This window comes from Malurus melanocephalus, unplaced genomic scaffold (genome assembly GCF_030028575.1).
Source record: "Malurus melanocephalus ecotype Western Australia unplaced genomic scaffold, MMel_1.1 scaffold_3, whole genome shotgun sequence".
Lineage (NCBI taxonomy): Eukaryota > Metazoa > Chordata > Aves > Passeriformes > Maluridae > Malurus > Malurus melanocephalus.
Window position 1 is genome coordinate 1,413,456 of NW_026623235.1, and position 20,076 is coordinate 1,433,531.

Here is a 20,076-nt window from a genome sequence, read left to right on the forward strand (position 1 = left end):
AAACAAAACTTCCAAACCAACCAAACAAAAAAGCCATAATTTTTGGTCCATTTTTAAATTCTGTGCAATTAGATGTGCAGTTAGATCAGAACAGACTCCATGATAAAATATGGGCAAATAATGTTAGCATTGAATTCTGACTGAAAGTATATTTTACTTATTAACAGTAAAATACACTTTTGTAATAATATTGCAGCAAAACCATCAATGCTATATTCATACTTAGGTTTAACATAACATAACACCATTTACAGCACAAAGTTTGGAGTCGGTAACCTTGTCATTTATTTAACAAAAACGCTTGTTAACTGTAATTGAAGACATTTAGTTTTTAGGTAATTTGCACAAATAGAGCAAAAGTTGCACACAGAAACAGAAGAGGGGTCAATATCCAACATGCAAGATAAAGAAAACTAATTTACTACTTATGTACTGTAGAAGCATTTGCATGTTGCAACTGTAAAAATAAACCCTGTAATTTTTTTTGGAAATTCATCCTTTGACATGCAAAGTACACACAMAATGTACAATACCAAATGTACTTGAAATTCTTCCAACTATGCCAATATATAAGCAAATAAGTAGTTTTAGGTCTACATTTTCAGAGTCCTTGTATTACAATGTCAGCTTTAGTTTGATCACACTCAAAGTCAGTTGGACTTGCAGTGCTTATTATATCGACCATTCCCCTTAGAGTACTGAAAAGCGTTTTGATATTACCGAACTTTTAAAATTGAGTGTGCTCAAACCTTTCAATAGAAAAACTGAAATTTAGGTAGGATGAGTAAATAACTTAAAACTTTGTAAAAAAGTTTCCAAAAATTCTGCTTTTGCCAGTCATCCAGCATTCTTTGTTTTTTCTGAAAAAGCTATAAAGGGCAACCTAAAGTTGGGCAGCATCCCTGAGTCAGTTTAACATTACAGTATAACCTTCGAGTAATTCTACAGTTTAGTCTGTTGTTCATAGAAATAAACCCTCCAGGTAAAACTGATGATTTATTACTACTTTCTACATATTTTTAAATCAGACTAGCATTACTGAAATGAGCTATTGATCTGGTTAGTAGATGCATAGCAATCAGAAGCACAAGGACAGGTACTCTTTCTTGATCTATRCATTCCAGTAAAGTCTGGTTTTCCAGTTTCCCACAGCAAGATTAAAGCATCATTAATACAAATGAAATAAGATCTTTGGGTTTTATTGATCCATATAAACAGTGTTAATATATTTATGCATTCATTGCATTTATCCACTTCCCCAGAGTCTCATTGAAAGCTGTATAGAAAAATAAGGAACCACAAAATATTTTCATATGACCAGGTATAACATCAGGGAACATACTATGAACAAAAATATTTCACCAGTGATAACCCTCAGCTACAAGATTCTGGATAAAAGGATTATATTGTCAAAAGTGGGTTCTGGAAGGCAATATAAGGAAATTTCAAAGATTTTACTATAGACAGCTTGCCACCAGTCTTAAACTATCATTTCACACATAATGAGTCAACTAATGCTATCAGATATGTATCTGTATGAACTGAGAAGAATATCTTTATTTAAAATTATGCAATGTAATATTAGTATCATTTTCTTTTTTCAGAAAGAGATATTTAGTAGTCCCTAAAAGTTTTGTACCTTTATATTGGTATTTGTGATGTACCCAGCAGGCATCAAACTACTACAGTCGTTTTGATAGAGGCGATGATATCTTGAATTTTGTTTGAGTATATTATTAAATACGTCCCTACACACTACTATGAACAAAAAGGAATCTTGTATTTTTTCTTCCACATTATAAAAAAAAATCTGATTATTCTAAATAAAATATGCTGACCTGTGTRCTCTTTATTCCTTTAAAAAAAATCCCAAATGTAGCTAAACAGAAGTCAACAGTCTCTTGACATTCTGGTCCGCTCTTGTTGCTTATAAAMCCAAAAGCAATGAACAACTTTGAATGTCTGGTTTAAATTGAAGTTATAAACCCAGATGCAAATAGTAATAGAAGGCAGTAACACTAATAATTATTATCCAATTTCTATAGGAAAAACAAACAAACAAACAAACAAAAACCTAAAAACAAAAAAAAAACGAGGTTCTATTTGAAAGAAACCTTTCTGAAAACTATAATTATGGACTTTGGTCTCCAATTATTTTGTAAGAACTTTTCAAATAAATCAATGGGTGCAGAGATCTAATTTTTAACGAATTTCAGTAGGTGTATCTTCTTTCTGTGCCTTGGAATACGTCCTTTAGAGCCCACTCCTTCAGCAAAACTTCAGCTCAGAAGTAAAATGGTAAAAAGTTTTATTGAATAGTTAATGACTACCTTGAGAACTTCCTACAGCTTTTAGAGAGAGCACCTGCTCGGAAGGATGTGCTCCAGACAACAGGTTTTCCAGTTGTTCAACATGTATGTCTAGTTCCTGATGAAATTAACTCCCTGAAGACTTTTCAAGGAAAGTAGTGTTCCAGGTGAAGTACTCAAATTTTAAAAATTGAAAAACCTATAAAGCAGAATGCTATGTAAGAGAGGCAGTATATGTTCTTCAGAACTGCTTATGAAGGGGAAGTGTAAAGATATAAAGTTGCATGAACTTCTGTATGTGCATCTGTTATCCTTAATCTTCCAATGCAAATGTAACTAAAAATATTTTCAGATGTATAGTAACATTGTCACTCCATAAAATTGGACATTCTACTTGTAAAATAATAATGAACTTTCTAAAGGTGTTATGAATCTTTTCTTAATAAAGTGTTAAGCTAAGATACAGCTTAGATGAGGTATATATTAGATAATATCAAAGAATAAATATGAATTAAAATATCCTTCCAAGAATGTAACAAATCTAAGAACTATTGTGTAACATAACAATAGTTTAATTGGTCCTTTTGCAGTTACATAATAAAAGAACAAAACATAACACAAAATGAAATAGCCTAAATCTTAAGCACTTCTTACCCTTAAAATTTAATTAAATATTAAGAGTATCAGAGGGGATGAAAAAAGTGGGAGGGAGGGGAAAAAAAGAAGAAAACTTGAAAATTCACAGAACATGGAGAAAACAGTGGGAGACACACAAAGCTGCAAGACAATTACAGGGGATAAATGCTCATCAGTTGAAATGGAAAGTCACTCTACTGTTGAGTCCCTTTCTTGGAAATAGGATTCATCATATTAAACTGTAGACATGAACAGTGCAAACAACTATATTTGATGTAGGCTTCTTCAAAACCAGTGAAAAAACTGTCTAGTGTAACCTATTTCATCAAAATGCAGATAACTCACACTAGATAAACCACAGCTTAGAAGTACCTATTTGTCTTGTCCATAAAGTGAGATTAGGCATTTATATATGGACATATATGCTGAGGACAACTGAAATGTACTGAAGTCACATAAATTCATTATATTATTATATTATTTGGCATCCTTTACTTTAGAGCAACAACAGTTAAGAAACAAATTGATAGTCCTCCCTTTCCTGAGAGTAAATACATTAAAAGTATGGCATAAAGAGTTTATATTTTTAGTTTTCATGTTAAAGTTCTGTGTTTGCATAGAAGCGTGACTCATATTGCGCTGGCTTGCATTCACAATAAAACTTTCTGAGATTGATTATTCAGAGCAATACAGCACTCTACAATACTTCCAATATTCCACAAAGGGAATGAAATGGGTGCTAATAAATCATTAAGCAAACACATTGTCTTTTACTGAAGTTTCTGTTTATCATGTCCCCAACAATAAAAACTGTTCGATAACTCTTTTCTTGGCAGACAGAATATTAACCTCTAGGCAATTATTTCAGGTTGGATTTTCCATTTTTTTTCCCCTCAAATTAAATACCTTATTATTTGCAAATGCTGTCTCATTCTACTTCTAAAAAACTACTAGTAGTTGTACTTTAAGTTAGTTTCACTTACTTTTATTAACCTACTAGAAAAAAAAAAAGAAAATTTTGATCTAGATACTGAAAGAAACGACTGGTTAGTAACTAACTTTAGCATGGTGTAGGAATGGCATTTGTACCTAGAAGATGGCAAGAGAAGCAATATTTGAACTTGAAAATTCTTGGCGCCTCTCTAGTTTCAGGATATTGGTTATTGGTCTACTAAAAAATCTATATCTGCAGACATTATCTTGCAAAATCCATTATATTAACGATCCTACCYAACATCCTAGCAACATCATGAAATCTACCTCACTGAAAAATATCCGCAAGACACCTACTTTCTCCATTTTTCACTGTTTACTCTAGCAAGGAAAAAGGCTACTTAGTATTGCTAATGAAGCCTGGTTGCCTTCTTCGCTGGTAGAAGTGAAACTAGGCAAGGAGAATAAAACACATCCTGTTTGCATCTGAGTGTCCTCATATGCTCTGTGGATGGTTAATTGTTTTTGTGCTGAGGATGTCTGACTGCTTCTTAGTAAATAATGATGTGCATTTATACCTGATGGTACAAGCTAATGAAATGCTACTGTCTGATTGATCAGCTTTACCTCCGTAACTTTCCACAGAATTGTAGGTCCCTCCATCAAAATAATTGTGTTATTACACGTATGATTATAGAAGAATAGTTTCAGAAGGAAAATATATTGAAACCATCACTTACTGTAAGACTTAGCCAAAATTTTTTTTTAAATTATTTATACTAGGTATGATTTTATTTAATAATATGGCTACCATGGAAAAAATGGTATTGCAACTTATCGTGAAAAAAAATATTCCTAGAAAATTAAGGACAAGAAAATCAGGGGGGTAGTCAGCATGACTTTTACCAAGGGGAAGTCATGCATGGCAAACTTTGATAGACTTCTATGACATTGACAAGATATGAATAGACAAGCTGAGCTGAACTGTGGGCTGAGCAGACAGCAAGGTGGATTGAAAACCAGAAGGAAGTTYGGGCCGAGAGGATGGTTATCCATGACACAAAGTCAACTTAGAGGCCAGTTAACTCATGGTGTATCTCAGGGGTCAATACTGGGACAAGTCTTCTTTAACATCTTTATTGGTTATTGGGATGATGGGGCAGGGGTTACTCTCAGCAAGTTTGCCACAACACGAAAAACAGAGTAGTGGTAAATATGTCAGAGGGTCGTGCTGCCATGGAAACACRCATCAACAGGCTGGAGAAATGGACCATTAAGAATTGCACAAAGGTCAACAAAGGGAAATGCAAAGTCAAGTCTCTGGACAGGAACTACCTCACATACAAGTACACAGTGGGTGCCATCCAGCTGGAAAGCAGCTCTGCACACTTGAATGTGGGGGTTCTTGTGGACACCAGGTTGAAAGTGAGCCCGTGTTGCAAAGAAGGCAAATACTCTTCTCAGCTGTATTAGGTGAAGTATTGCCATCATTATATTTTGCTACTTTCAAAGGAACTATATCAGGAAATCCCTAAAATGTTTTTGTGCCCTTCTGATCGAGTAACTTTTTTTTTTTTTTTTAACTTTCACAGACATCGAGATGAAGATGCTCTAGATAGTCTGAAAGTACACCAGACGAAGACTTTATAAAAAGATAGTAATGGATATAATAAAGAAAAATATCAACCAATCCATAAAACCACGATGCAAACATCATGCTCATTCYTCCCTCATAAAACTAAGCTCAGTTTCAGAGCTTACAAACAGAAAAAAATGTATTATTCCCAAATAGCAACATGATTACAATCATAGGAAGGGACTGAGGACTTCAAATTAACTTGCCCCTGCTCCGGTTCTTCCTTTCAGTAGCTACTCAGAAAGGATATCCTTGCATCCAGCATAGAAATCTGTCCTTTTTAATCCCACAGAGGATAAGCCATCTGTTCCAAAAGAAAGCAGAGAGGTCACTAACTGATGTCAGTCTACCTTGATGGGCAACTACACACCCTGAAGGGGATCAGAAACACAGGAATCATACTGTAATTTCAGTCTCAGTGCAAACCTTCAGTTTGCACTGCGAATGCGTATTGGGTTTATGGGGAAAGATTTTGGGGAGCAGAGGGACTTCAGTGTGAGGGGAAGGTGCTAAATTATATTTATTCTAAACTTATTCTAGATTATTTTATCTATTCTAACTTAATTGCAAGTAAATTCAATTATTTTTCCAAGTTGAGTCTGGTTTGCACATGAGAGTAACTAGTGTGTGATCTCCCTGTCCTTACCTTCACTTGTGAGCTGTCTCTCCATATTTTCTGCCCCTTCCTGTGGAGGAGGGGGCATAATAGAGCAGCCTGGTGGGCATCTGCCAGCCAAGATTAACCCACTATGGAGTGGTGCAACCTTGGAAGGAATCTCCTCATAGAAAACCGAGAAACAAACTACCATCAGCTCTATTTCCGAGTCTAGTACCACAACAAAGGTATATACTGAGCAGAACAATTTCCTGTAAAGTTCATTTACAGGAGTAACCAAGTGAACTCAACCATGGAGAAAAGTTACAAGTCTCTGTGCCAAAAATTCATCAAACAAAAAAGACTGAAACATCTCAAATGTGCGCAGTGCAAACACTGGAAATTTCCTACCAAAGTCTCTAGTCATATGCATATGTCTTCTTAAAAGTTCTTGCTTGGGTGTGCATATTCATGATAAGTAAAAATAAGAAAAAGCGTTTGCATTCAAAATTGGTGGGAGACATAACTGAGACCCAATTTAGGAACTTACAGAAAGGCAAACAGAACTAAAATTCAAATTCAACATTTAATTTTATCTGAAGTTTTATCAAAAGGTGGAGTTAATAGATTAAATACATACAACAGCTAGAATCTAATATTGCTAATGGCTCAAATAGAAATAATTGCTTTCATTGCAGCTATTGCAATAAGCATGATCTCACCCATACCCTATGGGTAGATCACATTTTTAGAGTGTGAAACATCACTCCTATAGTCACAGATACGGCAGGAAAAAGAATTTACCATAATTAAGGTAATGAACCTTCCTCCTTTCATATGGAAGACCTATAGCAAAATTTCAGGATGGAAYGACAAGTCATTTCTCCTTCTACAATTGCACATACCTCCTGACTCCAAATTCTCTTATTGAACAATTTATTCYGTTCCCTCACAGACAAACATTAACTTCCTACTGTAGGAATAGCTAGATTCCCTTCTATGGTTTCATTCTGCTGGGATAATCTCCCCTCTGTTCGTATATATTTCAAAGAATTTTTTTTAACTGTTGTATATATGTGACACAGATATTTTAACTGGATCAAAATGTACATGAACAATATGGAAGAACAGTGCAGCTAACACTACAACATTTATTTTGTTCTGAACAGTACTGAAATATATTTACACTTTCTAGTTTCATATAAGACAAAAATGCCTTATTTACTATCATTAAATACAACAGCAGCCTTTTTATTCTGCATGGATGGAGAACACAATTACGGTAAAAATATATAGTTTAGAGTGAGATTAAGTATKTTCATACTTACTAATCATTTCACTGACTGCAAGACCTGCAGTACAGCTTCACACTAGGCTTAGGAAAAGATAATTTGAGCCATTTGCTTGCAAAAAAAAGCAATGTGGTTTGTTCCAACAGGCCTGACCAAAAGAAACTTCATTAAATAAGTGTTTGAGTTCATGCTGAAGCACCCTGCCTGCTTGAGATTTATACTGTTAACCTGATTAAATATGGATGGCAACTGAGTTTAGGCTTAACAGCAAGCTTAGGAAATGTTCCACTGACAGTTTTGACATGGTTAACAAAATAACACAGCTGTGGAAAATTAGATGTAAATATTCAGCACTTTTCTGAATTTYTTTTGCTTATTTTTGGCTTGACCTAAAATCAAACGACCTCAGAAATTAAAAGATTACTTTTTTTTTGTGGAAGGAAACAGCAACTTAATGACATGAGGAAGGAGGAAGGGAAAAATGGAATGTAAAAACATTTTTCAAAAGAAGACTATTTKAATACAAAGTGATTAAATGGCAACCACATTTATTTCATTAGMAGTTCCAAGTTATTCCCTCAGTATAATTCTCCAGACTTGCAAAAGTTGTCATGTGAAGAGTTTCCCAAATACTCTGAATTATTTCAACAGTTTCTTAGAAAGTATAGGACTACAGCAATTGGAAACAGATGTTATAAGTTTTCAGTAAGCTCTGTCATTTCAACAAAACTAATTTTGTTGAAAAACAAAAAGAATTAGATGTCCTAACAAATAAACACATGCACTAAAAAAACTAAGTAACCAACCAAATGAACACAAAACCCCCAAACCCAAAAAATCATAGGAAAAACAAGAATTTAAAAAAACTGCTAAAGGAAAAATYAAAAGTCAACAATCTCCTGCTTCTCAGGCATAAGTCATTATTGATTTCAAAATTATTTCAAAATGAAATAGATAAAAGGATAAGAATGTCAACATTGGCAAACTTTCAAAAACCTATATTCTAAAGAATGCATTTTAAAAAATGTATATATGCAAGCAGTAAGAAGGCTTTTATGCTTGAAATACACTCAATGTAAAATTAAAAATCTGATAATGACAAACAAAAGACRACATACGTGTAAAAATTCCTTTTCAAAAATTCCTGTAATATAAAATTAACAGAACCAGAACCTAGTTTTCTGATCCATCTAAATTTAGCAGTAAACTCACATATTTAACTTCTTACAATTTTGGGAAAAAAAAAAAGCTTGATTTTTTTTTTTTTTTTAAAGGAACACTTTTGCTTATTTTTCTCCGTCTTGACGCTTGGTGATGAATGATATGTGGTGTGAATGTGGCTGAGATCTGTCAGAAAGTCTGTCATTCTAGTACTGACATTTTCCACAGTGTTTCTGTCACTATGGATTAGAAGAAAATCAGCAAGTATAATTCATAAGACTTGAACTCTGGTTAACTTTAGCCCTAATTCAGCTTTCACTGGTATTTTAGCCTGGCATGAAATTTAAAATTGATCATTTTGTAGTCCACCCTTCCTTTTTTTTTTTTTTTTCCCTATGGAAACAATGAAAGGAAAAGAGGTTTTAATTTTTTAGGAGAAAAGAAGTACAAAATATGCACTGGGGAGGAGATGTGAATTAAATCTTGAAAATACAAAGACTCAAAATGCAAACTCAAAAYGTAAACATAAAATTATCCCATTTAATCAATGTCAGAAAAAATTACTGATCATACAATGCATGGTCCACAACCTAACTGATGAGTTTATGTAATATCCCACAACATATTCAGGTATCATTTCCCTTACTATAAGTGAGAAATTTAGTGAAATTAAACCTAAACTGAGAAATTGTTATTCTCATTTTTGTGCAGATATTCACAATATTTTTTTTCAAGGGACCCAAAGACTTAATTATATGTATATCACAGCTGAGGACAAAAACAAGAACTTAAAATTTTTTTGCATCTTCAGAATTCCACATAAAGACATGATTTTCTGAATTCCTGGAACTATAGCTTTGCTATTTTTTGATCAACAAAACTTTAGCTGATTCCAGAGTAGCCATGCATAAAGCAGTGGCAACGATCACTCCATTGGTGTATATAAAAAAACTATATGGAAACCACGTTAAGACAATTAAGAAAAGGGAAAACTATCCATGAATTTCCTCCATCATATACTGGTGGAGAAGCCTTACATGTGCAGGTACTGATTCTCACAGGGAATTTTAACCACTACTCCCAAGAGGGCAACAAAGCAAGGTACAAGGCATCAAGGAGGTCTAAAGAGGTGTTGGGTGTGATACCATACAGAAAGCCGTAGACATTTCACGGTTACAAAGTTATATATAGATTGCCCAAATTTCTTTCTCCACTGAATCCCTATTCAGAGGTTTGCACATCATAGATTTATTTATAATTGTAATATTAATTATTGAAAAAATAGTTTTCTCTTAAACAGATCAATTCCAGAAAACAGGATCCTAATATAAATATAAGAAAGCAAAAAACATGCACAAGAACAATGAAAACATGGAAATCTCCCTGATAACATCAGATGTGTCAGTGCATCTACATCAATGAGTTTTATTTTTTATTCCATCCATGTGACCTTCCTTCCAAAAGTAATTTTTATTCTACTTTTCAATAGTAAACTCACTGTCATCTCTGGCCATGTTTGAAGCATTTAATTATGGCTCTACTCCACTGTCAACAAGACCTTGGTATGAAAAGTATGTCCAATTAACTGTATGAGGCAAGAGACCAACTGTAATGCAGCACAAAGCTAAGAAGTCAGATAATTGACTGGRGAAGTAGTTGTTTCATCTATACAGTGCTGTTATCAAATTTATTTCTGAAACCAGTTAGGGAGAAAATTGGATAGATTCAGTYTTGGATTAGGCCATTTACACCAGCGTTAAAGATTCTTTCAGGGTATTTCATCCATTGTGTTCTCCCTTAAATGATTCTCAATTTCTGATCTATTTTGTTGCAAATGATGCAACAAGCAGAAGCTCTGAAGTACCAAGATCAATAAGTCCTCGTGCTTCTCACACCTGTGGTATAAAATATTGTAAATATTGTCATGTCATAATGAATACCATCACATTATTTGTTGTAGTCCTCATAAATAACTTTTAATGGCAAATCTTCATTTATACATCAATGATGTTTTTGACTTCAAGGTAGAAACCAAAAGTTATGCCTTCTAGCAGTCCTGCAAGGCCAGCAGTATTGTGTTCAGAATAGTAAGACAACACTAGTATGAATCAAAACAAAACACATTAAATCATTGATGATATAAGCAGACTTTACACATTCAAGTTCCTCAATATATTGTAAAAAGAAGTTGATCTAACTCATAAAATTATCTCATTTTATTTTGACCTCAAMAAGTTTAGATTCTTCTAATCAGTGCTAGACACATTTTCTGAAAACTATAAATGTATATGAATGTTGTTCCAGGTAACATTGAAAACCTTTTATCTATTCCCTAGTTTAAAAACTCCACAATTYCTGTGTATCTACATTTCATTGGAATATCAAAGAGTTATAATTATGTCCAACCAACACCATGCAAATAACAGTATTTTCTGGGTTATGCTGAATCTGCTCTAATATAATACCTTGCACTACAATCTACCCATGATGAATCTAACTCCAAGTGTAGTAATTTCTGTGGTACATCACAGAAGTTCAGCAAGAGTATAGAACTCACACTTTAAAATAAAATTACTTGCTTAACCTAATATTACTTCTTTGCATTCTTATTACTGGTATACCTCTACTGTACCATCAACAAACAGGTATTCCTGGTTATGGCTTTATCTAAAGTTGACATTTAATTTTTAAAAAGTGACCTGTTCTTGATTATTGTTTTCATTCTYCTACTATATCTTCAATACTTTCACAGTATTTAAATACATGAAGACACCGATAAATATGCAGGGTGTGGTAATTTAACTTTGGCTGGCTGTCAGATGCTCATCAAATCACTCCATCAGCAGGACAGAATGAGAACATGGGATGRAAAAGMCTATGGGTCAAGATAAGGACARRGAGATTGCTCACTGTATAATATCACGGGCAAAACAAACTTAAACTAGGAAAAAAATATTTTTATTTACTGACAATTAAAAGTAGAGTAGGAAGGTGACAAATAAGAACATAACTAAACCCATCATCCCCCCCAATCCCTCTCTTCACAGGCTCAAATTCACTTTTTTGTTCCTGACTCTTCTGCCTCCTCCTCTCACCCAAAGTAGCAAAGGGAAACAAGGAATGGGGTGGCAGTCAGTTTGTAACACTTCATCTAGTCCTGCTCCTTCCTCCTCCTGTTCTTTCCCTGCTCCAGAGTCAGAGCACTCCTACAGGAAATAGTTCCTTGCACCCTTCTCCAACAWGTGTCTCTCCCACAGGYTGTAGTACTTCAAAACGTGTTTCATTATGGTCCTTCCATGGGCTCACAGGTCCTGCCAGAAACCAGCTCCCCTTGGGGTCGCCAGGGGGTCACTGGCTCCCGCAGGCACCTCTTCAGACACGGGTCTTGCACGGACTGCAGGTGGATCTCTGTTCCACCATGGACCTCTGCTCCACCATGGACCTCTGTGAGCTGCAGTGGACATCACATCAGTGWCTCCCTCCAGAGGCTGCAGGAGAATCCCTGCTCCAGCACCTTCTTCTGCTCTGTCCTTGTGTCAGTGGGGTTATTTGTCTCAGGTAATCTCATTCATCCCCTTCAGCTGCTGTTGTACAGCGGGTTTTGCCCTTTGTCAAACAAGTTATCACAGAGGTGTTATCAGCGGGCTTGATTCTCTCACCTGTGCCCTGTAGTGGGTCTGTTTTGGAGCCAGCTATAACTGTCTTTGTCTGATATCAGGGCAACTTCTGATCTCATCCTAGAGAAGTCACCTCTACAGCTACCCCTGCTACTGAAACCTCACTTTCTAAATACAACCAAAACACACTAATACTAATCAAATAAAACTGAAGTGTGCATACTCTGAAATATTTTAATGAACCAGAAGAGGTTCCACCTATGAGTACTGGTTCATCCCTGAATATTAAAACTGTATATACTTATATGGTATTAGGATTAAGGTACTAGAACAATTTTCATGCTATGGTCATACATTTTTGCAGTATTTTCAGTTTCAGGGGGAAAAAGTCAATGTAGAATAGCATAAGAACTTTTTATTTGAACTATAGCAGACATGATATAYGAATAAAAAGAGGGTCAATTTTATTTTAATTATAATTGCAATTTTTACATATGTAATAAGTTGGCCTTTTAAGTGTTTTGAGAGAAAGGAAGTACAAACAAGATATGMAGCTATCAGAGTCTAATGAAGGGGCACTAAGAAGATTAAGGATTGAAACTTTTCTCATGTAAGGCAGAGATAGTTGGGGTTCCTTACCCTGAAGAAGATCACTGGAATTACAACATCTATAAAATCCTGATGGGAGGATGTAAAGAAGATGAAACCAAACTCTTTCCAGGGATGCCCAGACTGAAATACAGGAGGGTCTTTCTGACCATCAGGAAACAGCGTGTCCCCGTGGGGGTGACTGGGCATTAGCTCTGGTTGCCCAGAGAGGTTATGGAGTCACCATCTTCTGAGATACTCACAGACAGACTGGGCAGGTGGCTCTGCTTGAGCAGGGGGGTTCAACTACAGCATTTCTGGAGGTTCATTCCAACCTCAATCATTCTGTAACTCTGTGAACCACACTGACAACCTGAGACAAAGCACTTGTTCAACTAATTTTCTGCAGTCCTGTAAATGCAGGAACTGGAAATTTGTAAGGAAAATAGTACTGAGAAATAATGTTTTTGAATATCCCTGTAGAAATAYATTGGTAAAACCATAGTTTTGAGGCTTTGAAGATAACACTGCATCACCATCTTATTAACTGGCAAGGAGGGAGGAGGAATGCCACATTAAGACATGAATACTACCAGCAGAGTGTAATCTTTAACAATCTCCAAGGTATTAATATCTTAAACTGGTAGGCAGCTGTGACTTGTCAGTAAACACATACCACCCTGTGAGCTTAAAGTTTTGCTTCTACCATTGATAGAATGTCTAAAATCCTTGTGGTTTTTTTGCTACATAGKCATGCCCTTGGTGTATTTAAGAAAGGAAACCATTTTATGCACCATCTGGCCACATGGGTCTTAAATTCATTCAACAGCTCAGTGGAGATTTTCAGGCCATTTAGAGAACTTGTTCAAAGTGTAGTAGCTGTTTCATTTCCTCACATAGTATGATACTAAACTTTATCTGCCAGGACATGGACAAAACTTTCAGAAATTCCAGTTGTGGACACAGATTTCATCTTGCTCACAAATAGTTTTAATTAAAGAAATAAAAATATGTAAATTCCTTGCAATAGAGAAATAAATCTTAACTATTACTTTTGAACTTTTTGCCCTTCTGTGGAACAGAGACTGCATCATTTTCCAAGTGCTCTTGATACTTTTTTTATAAGCTATAAATTGGATAAATTGGATAAATTGGATTACCAGTCCTTGGAGCAAGGATCAAACAACCTCTCCCCCAAACACATTGGAAATCTTCATTATCTAATTCTAATCAGTTGTATAAATATCTTTTTTTCTTCTACCAAAGTTGAACATAAGGATGGCTTCCACCCAGGACTTTGTAAAATTAGAGGCAGAAAAACACCAGTGTAGCTAAACAGTTTTTGAAATGTAGTCAGGTATTCACTGAGTTTTCTAATGAACACAGGTGCAAAGGAGAGGGCCTTCTAGGCCTGTCTGATCAGTTAATGGAGWGTGATGCAGATGGCAATATAAGACAGAAATTGGAGGTAGAATTTACCCCTGTACCAGCCAACACAGATGTTGATAGTCCTTTATAAAACATTCCTGAGCTGCGCAGCTAATTTATGTTTTATTACATCTAAACAAGTCCATTACACTCAGTTCAGACAAAATGATAACCTGGAAATGGAATATAGTCATTGCTGCCAGGTGTCTAGTTCTTGAAATTAAAGACAACTGGTGTCATAACTTAGCTTTATTGCTCTACTTTGACTCATCTGACATTATCAGAACTCCCACTACTTTTGCTTTAAAGTGTAGGTATAAAGTATATGAGTTTTTAATACAGTAGTTCAGACAGTGAAATAAACAACTTTGGAATGGTTCCTCATAAAGGAAAAGGGAATTAAAGAATTTCAGTGATTTCTCACATAGTTGAAGGCCAAACATGATATAGTCTTACACACAAAGTTGCTCTTCTGGTTATAACCCAATACTAGTGGACCCATGATATTGCTTCATACCACTGGATACCTGCTTCTGGGAATTGATTTTGAGAATCACATAAAAACATGATAACATCTGCTTGCATATAAAAAGCAAAACAATCTTATAACAAACAAGAGCTTTTAGCATCTGTCCATATTAATCTAATAACAGGCATTTCTTTAAAATACCTGAAACACACCTAGGTCAACAGCTGGACTGTGGAGGTAAATCATATTAGTGAAAACTGTTATGGTCTGTGGGTGATTTTTTTTTGTTTTGGTTTTTTTTTTGGTTTTTTTTGTTTTGTTGTTGTTTTTGGGGTTTTTTTTTGGGTGGGGTAGGGTTGGTGGGGTTTTTCAGTTTCCTTTTTAAAAAGCAAATCCAGAATATTAAACGTACCTTATTATTATTGATAGCTGTGATGACCCACACACACTGAGCATTGCTGTCATACTGAAATGGAAAATTGGGTGAAGTGAAAGTGCCTCCAGGTCCCTGAAGATTTGATCCACAAGTTTTGACTGCAAAAAGAAAGTTCATTTTTTAATTCACAAACACATGCAGCAGATTCTTAAACAAATCTCTAACTTATTCCAATCAAGAGGTCRTTTAATTTGAACATTGAACAAAAATAATTACTTCTTAAGGAGAAGGTAGAACAGTCATGTTCAGTTGTTCTGGCAAAATAAAATAGATCTTCTTTTTGCGCCTAAAGTCATAATCTTAAAAAAAGTTTAAAGCACTTGGAGCAAAAAGAATACCTACAGTAAGAGAAACTGCCCTATTCATTTTTAAAACACTTCAAGGACTAACTTATGCCACCTTCACTAATGTCTTGAAAGACAAATTTAAATAGTAGACAAAAATAATCACTTTTATTACTGTGCATGTGTGCTTTTTTGTGCACATGTATTGGTGTATGGCATGTCAGCATTTTTTCTCTTGCAACCCCTGTACAACCTATTGAACAATTGGCTGAAGCACTGAAATTTTAAAGGAAACTTGTAAAAGCTAGACTTACACAAAACTGTGTAAAGTCTATTACAACAAACAGTTGTAAAGTCTATTTCTAAAGACGACAAAGAGCATTTATTTTCAAATCAAAGTCGGTATGGTTATTTACAATAGCCTGTCAAGTAAAAACCAAACATATTCTTATTTATGTAGGTTGCATCTCTATCACAAATAACACAAAGGATATAAACTGTCCTTTGTGCTTGCAAATGACACTTTTAAGGCACTAAATTCCTAGTCAGTTGAAGTCAATAACACTTTTATTGTTCTTTCCCTGATATTCAGATCTTTGTTGAAAGCTCTACTGGTTCACTTTTCCTGTATGAAGATGTAAAACTGACAAGCAACCCCAAGTAAACATGAGCTTATCCTATTTCTCCAGTGATCATTATGACACCACATAAACTGCAAAAGTTAAAGAATTATTTCTTCCACTGTATTCTGACAGACCATCTTGMATAATTCAATTTAAAAAATTATACTTAGGTATGTGAAATAATGGTACAGTTGCACTGCACTTTCACAAAACATGATTGTTTGACCAATACTGAACACAAAACAGTGTTCAATACTGAACATTCAGCTGCTGCTGGATGAAGGCTTGTTCTTTCCCTCACATTAGGCTCTAGAAAGAATGCGACTTTTGCACRCTCAGAGAAACAACACTCCGGTCAAGAGTCTGTTCAAAGTGACACCAGAAGCTGGGAAACAAGCAGAGAGTAGAGAGGTGAGAGGAAGGCTCCTCACTTAGGATCAGTAGCTGAAGACATTAAGGTCATGAGTAAGACTAATGCCAAGCACAGCTTGTGGTGCATATATTTGATAAAAAATGGCATGACTCCTTGCAGTTTGTATCTGAGTGTGGGAAGTAAACAAGAAGGGGGAAAACAGTGAGTGTTCTAGACACAACTTGGTGCTCCATCTGAACGTGTGACTACACCCTTAGGGGCAGAGTTGGGATATAAAGCAMAGTTCCTTTGCCTGTGTGCTGTGGAAGAGTTATGAGCTGTGTTTGCTGCCTTTTCTTGGTGTAGCCACATAGCAAAGGTCTCAAAGGAACTAGGCCATTCTACAGTGGAATTAAAGCCATCTTTAATCCCCAATGTCTATTATTCATGCTAATTTGAAATATTCTTAACAGACACGAAGTCCAGAAAAAAAAAATTAGTTATGACATTTTTTTGTCTATTTGTGCACACTAATATTTTCATTATATATATTAATATCTGATATGTACCTACACACTAATATTTTGTTCCRTGATTCAGGTATTCATCATACGACTTGCTGTTGTATTAGGTCATCAAATATATTCAGCAAAATTCCTTTGTGCTTTTATTCTCCTACTGAAATTTTTTGCCATTTATCCATTTGCTCAAGGTCAAAACTAGGTGTAGACTTACTTCACKACTCGTCAATTATAAATTCAAGAATTTCACATCTGTTTATAAAATATGTAATGTAGAAGCTTAATGAACTACTGATTTTATATTAAATCACTGCAATTTTGATAAGTTCTAATATCTCGCATGTGATAGGTTTTCATCAGCTCCTTATGAGGCAAAATTCATAAGGTAAGTTGCCTAGTAAAACAAGAATATTGAAATACAAAGTCCATGTTAAACAAAACAGCATAGGTGAATCCTTTTTTACTAAGAAAGTAGGATTAAAACTTCAGTTTCTTACAAAAAAGTTACTATGATTGGCTATCAAATAATGGAGAGATGCAAAATGGAAAAATCAGTGTGAGGGTAAGAATTTCTGTTTACCTTTACACACAGGTCTATGATCACTCCATGCAGCAAAAACTTCAGCTATCCTCTGACAGGTGATACTTTTAGAACCTTGTAGCACATAATCTTCATCGCAGGAGAACTGTACTGTTGCTCCCAAGCTAAAATCAAACAATGTCAAAAGAGAAGCGTTTTTTAACAAATAGATAGSCGACTATTTTTTCCATTCCTTTAAATATGACAGTGCTGGCAATCAATACAAACATGTAATCCAGAAATTTCTGCTTTCAATAATAAAAGGCTGAAGGCTGTGTACTAGCCTGACAGAGCACAATGTTCAGCCTTCTCTGAGCCTGCTTGGCTTGACCTGGTTTACCTCTTTTACCAGTCATTTGGAGGTCAAGTGACTATTTCCTGACCTAACTYCAAACCTCCAGATAGTAAAAATTTGACAGACCTGGACACTGTACAATTAAAAGTAGTTATTTATGTCAATTAAAGCTAGGAAAGAATGTGAAAAAGATATAAGGGAACCACCTAGAAGGAAAGTCAGAAGGTCAACTAGAAGACTGAAAAAGAAGTATATAAAATTATAAACATTTTAATCCTCTCAGTGCAAACTTCAGTATATAAATTATTTGCTGTGAACACCTCCCACCCCGATTCTACTTGAGGAGATCTGGTGCTTTTTATATTAGAACTGTTGGGCATTKAAAGGGAGAGAAAATAGAGAAAAAGGCTAGATATTAATAATATTTAATGTATTTTAAAGGTATTGTATCATTAATAAAAGTTTCCTGTATTAATTTGGATATTTATGAAGTTATGAGGCCAATTTGAAAAGGTTTTGTAYGTTTTCATATGGAGCTGACATTTGTTATTGGAAATTTGGCACTGAATAAAAGAATAGCTTCAGAAAAAACTTTTTTGGTTTTTTTTTTGTTGTTTGTTACATTTTTCTGAGAGGAGGATTGGGGGGGTAAGTCATTTTGGAAAGGTTGAATTAGGCAATACATATATGTATGTTCTTGAGATAACCCTTTTCTTTTAATATCATTATGATTTCAAATCCCAATTACAGCTGAAAATAGACAATATATCTGACTTTTCTCTGACATCAATATCTTACATTCCATAATTTCAGCTTGCATGTTAGTCACAGCTGTAAAAGTGTAAAATGTTTTATGCATACACATGACTTACAAGGTCTTGGTTACTCTGTGAATACAGTTCTCTGGGCATTTAAAGATTAAATGCACAATGACTACCCAAGAGTTTGTTAAACAGCCTTCCTGCATAACGCTATAAACCACAGAGTAAGACCCTCCTCAGATGGACGACATTTTCCTGTCTTTGGTATATTAGATATTTGTTAAAAAACGGTTCATAAATCTCTCTAAGTATCAATATTTACTTGGCTGTGATCTCCAAATCTGGATTTTGTCCCACAAAGAATGACATTCATTTTTGCCAAAACACTTATTAAAATTAATTTTTCTCTGCAGGGTTTGGCTTGCAAAGAACAAGCCCTGTTTTTCTTTCCTTATAGATAACCATCTTAGTGCCGCAAATCTTCAATACACAAAGGCAGAGAGAAAAAAAAAGAGCCTGAGCACACATTCCAGAGAATTACTTTTGTTAGGTAATCTATTCAAATGTATCAATGATGAAAAAAGCCACTAAAGAAGACTGATACTTATGAGAACAAGAATTAACTTAAGGGAGTTCAAAATCTTAGTTTGAAAAGGAATTGTGTCAGCACAATGTAGATGATGAAATGTGAGGAGTACCTGGGCCTTACAGAGACACAGATAATAAGAAATGAGGACATGAAAGAAGATACAGTCACCTGAACAGACATCTCGGAAAAAAAGAATTTTTTAGTGGTTAACAGCTCCATAAACTATTCCAAAACAGTTCTTATTTGTGTAAGAAATAAGAATGTTTGTGAAAGAATGGAATGAAGAATAGATGCACAATCCACCAAAAGGAAAGGAAGATTTGTAAGTAAACAACTGAAGAAAYTTTAAAAGTAAAGATGATGTAAACAAAGGCCCTTGCAATGTAAGGATGAAAGACTTTTACAAGAGACTAAAGAGCCGCAAGGCAGATAATAGAGTTGGAGGCCATTTAAAACTGAAACACAAAGATTATCTATCACTAATGTTAAAAATTATTCATAGCTCCTACAGGGACTATATGGTTAGGAAAGTTCAAGAGGTAGCAACTGGGAAGGTAAGAATATCTTTCTCAAGATTAGATTTTCATAATAATCTCTCTGCTCTAGAAAGTCATATGGAAAAAATCCGAGCCTCTTTGATTATTAAAAAAAAAAAAAAAAAAAAAAAAAAACCCAACCAATGAACACCTGAAGAAAAACAACATGGAAATATATTTCCTTTAACTAACCATGGAGTGATTTAAGTAGGAAATGCTGAGCAGGAAGTATACCATTTACAAATAAAATTAAACTCACAGTAAAAAATCTGTAATGGGCAAAATTTCCAGAGGTCTGAATGATTATGAAGACTGTACAAGCATGATAATTATTTCTATCGCCTACCAAAGTATAAATATCACTCACAACATGAAGTCCACTTTACTTGTCCAAATGAGTTTTGTTACTAAACTGATAGGTTTACAGCATATGAC

The 20,076-nt window shown here is 34.8% G+C and overlaps 1 protein-coding gene across 3 annotated transcripts in view; it reads right to left on the reverse strand.

Moving 5' to 3' along the window:
• Nucleotides 1-20,076, reverse strand: part of CSMD3 (CUB and Sushi multiple domains 3) — a 575,335-nt gene that overhangs the window by 292,477 nt on the left and 262,782 nt on the right. For all 3 annotated transcript variants that reach the window (XM_057367689.1, XM_057367683.1, XM_057367675.1), the window contains 2 exons: nucleotides 17,461-17,585; nucleotides 15,077-15,198 (listed from right to left, as the gene is read on the reverse strand). In XM_057367689.1, the coding sequence (XP_057223672.1) occupies nucleotides 15,077-15,198; nucleotides 17,461-17,585 (247 nt within the window). The remainder of the gene's footprint in view (nucleotides 1-15,076; nucleotides 15,199-17,460; nucleotides 17,586-20,076) is intronic.